At 43.6% G+C, this 2,301-nt stretch overlaps 1 protein-coding gene across 1 annotated transcript; it reads right to left on the bottom strand.

Annotated features, from left to right (window-relative positions):
- Positions 1–357: 357 nt before the first annotated feature.
- On the bottom strand, positions 358–1,411 carry LOC104942505 (transmembrane protein 70, mitochondrial). Its single transcript, XM_010767734.1, has one exon. It carries the CDS (start codon positions 1,239–1,241, stop codon positions 714–716), a length of 528 nt encoding a protein of 175 aa, XP_010766036.1. The 5' UTR covers positions 1,242–1,411; the 3' UTR covers positions 358–713.
- Positions 1,412–2,301: the final 890 nt, after the last annotated feature.

The following is a 2,301-nucleotide window of genomic DNA, read 5'->3' as shown; positions in this document are numbered from 1 at the left end:
GAGCAATCAGTTCAAAGGAAGAACAATATAAACATATTCTCTGTAAAAAGTATCCATGTTTGGAGGAGTATCTAAACATTATGAAATATACAGAATAAATTAGAATACTTTCCAATGATCCAAACTGTCATGACGAATGAACAGGACAGCAAATACAAGCGTTTGAAATGTGTTTCCTCTGGAGGGGGGCTGCATCTCTTCAGGGATAAGGTGATGTCAGTCATGGTGGGGGGGGATCTCTGAGGGGACCGCTGATCCTTCATAGAAAGGATCCAGCTGACCTCAGCGTAAAGATCAGTTGAAATTTAAATCAAAAATGTTCAAGTTGTACTGTTTACCTTTTCTGCATCCTGTAGGACTGGAGCATTACATTAAATGATATCCCGCCCTACTAAGACAAGAGTAGGAAATATTTTATGTTTAATAACGGATAATAAAACTATGGAATTTCATGTGTTATGTATCGCTTTAATGTGCACAGTCATGACAAAATTGTATAGACACACAAAAGGAAAGTTTTTTTAAACGGTTCAACTGACATCATTTATTAACATGAAAGATCCTCCAAATATTGACATGAAAATGAAAAAATAAATGTTTGTCAAGTCATTTTTGGGGTGCCAGATGGTCCACCCTGGTAGAAATGTGAGTATATATATATATATATATATATACACACTGTGCAGTTTGGAAGCGTGGACCACTAAGCTGCTTCAGCTCTGGTCAGGTCTATCCACATCATCTGTGCTAAAGCTAAAGGGCTTATCGTAGCCCATCAGGTGGTTGAAGTCATGTGGAAGGGGGAACATGTCAGGGTTCACCAGCAGCCCTGTGTCACCAGCGTAGAAGGTGGTGAACATCTGGCTGACAGCCGGGATCCGGACCTGCCTTTGGTGGAACACGGTCCTCTTCTCAGTGAGGAACACGCTGTAGGTGATGGCGGTGTACTTTTCTCTGTCTGGGCTGTGGTAAAGGCGGATCACGTAGCCCTTGGTGATGAAGTGGAGGACGACTGGGGTGATGAAGGTGAAAAATCCCACGACTCCACAGAATGCAGCCTGTAGGGCGAGGCTCTGGACCCCCAACCCGGTCTTCAGGAGGATCTGAGGCATGATGAGGAGGCTGGCCCCGCTGGAGCTGTAAGAGAACAGCTTCACACCTGACAGGAGATCCAGACAACACAGGTTACAGGAGAAGAGTACTCCTGCGTACGTATTACGTATTCTATGACTGGCCTCCATTTTCTATGACTGTAAAATATGATATTATCCAGGACAATTTATAATCTGATTGGTACTTTTTTGATTTACAAGTTTAATATTTTAGTATGCTCTTTTAAATTTGCCTTTAATCTGCACTGCTCTATTTATGTTCATTTCCCCATTACTGCAGCACTTTTCCCACAAAGCTTCATGAGAACTTAGTTCATCAGAACTCTTTAGTTCTCATGAACTAAGTACAGATCGCGTTCACACCGGAATAAGTTCCTGGGGGTGGATTAGGCAAAGGAAGTCACTACTTCTTCTTCTGCTGCTTTGGGTTTACTGGCAGGCCGCAAACAACTTCACGGCGTAGACTGCCACCCGAAGTCCCCGGCCGGAAGTCCCCGGAGTTGGGGACTGGCTTCAGTAGAAGCTGCTGGGACTCCCAGCAGCTTCGACTGAAGCCTTCAGAGTAAATCGCCAGAACGCCGACACCTCCTCATCTCCACCGCTCCCATGTTTTCTTTTGTGCTGCCATAAGTTAGTCTCTCTACGTTTCTGCGCTGGGCTAATGCTAATGCTAATGCGAGGATAATAAAATGGCGGCCTCACAAAACTTTTTGGGAGTTTTACGGGGCGTGGTTTGCATTCCGCCCAGCCAATCAGACATAGGAACCTTTTTCTCCCACAAAAGTACCTGCTCTCTAGCAGGGACGGAAAAGGGGGTAAAAAAGGTCCTAAAACTAATTTTAGTTGCGGCACTTTTTGGTGTGAACGCGACATTTCGGAACTATTTCGGAACTAAAGTGGGAAAGGTACTGCGGTGTGAACGCGCCTATTGTGGGAGCACTTTAAAGGATTTTTGATTTTTAAACACTAACGAAATCGCAGCTAGCTCCAGTACCAAAGAAAGTGGCCTTGTCTACAAATCAATTTATACAGATTTATGAACAAATCTTAGTTTGGTACAGATCTATGGGCTCAGAACAGTCTCATAATACACACAGAAGGATTCAAACTTGTATTTCATGATGCGCAAAAGGATTCACATTTGTATTTCCGGATCCACACTTGTGTTTTTCAATGCACACACAAATGT

Source organism: Notothenia coriiceps, unplaced genomic scaffold (genome assembly GCF_000735185.1).
Source record: "Notothenia coriiceps isolate Sejong01 unplaced genomic scaffold, NC01 NC01_scaffold00004647, whole genome shotgun sequence".
Classification (NCBI taxonomy): Eukaryota; Metazoa; Chordata; class Actinopteri; order Perciformes; family Nototheniidae; genus Notothenia; species Notothenia coriiceps.
Note: the sequence above shows the minus strand (reverse complement) of the source record. Positions and strands in the feature narration are given on the sequence as shown.

Coding starts and splice junctions, on each gene's coding strand:
- LOC104942505 (XM_010767734.1), bottom strand. CDS start 1,241: ATGGAGGCCAGTCATAGAATACGTAATACGTACGCAGGAGTACTCTTC.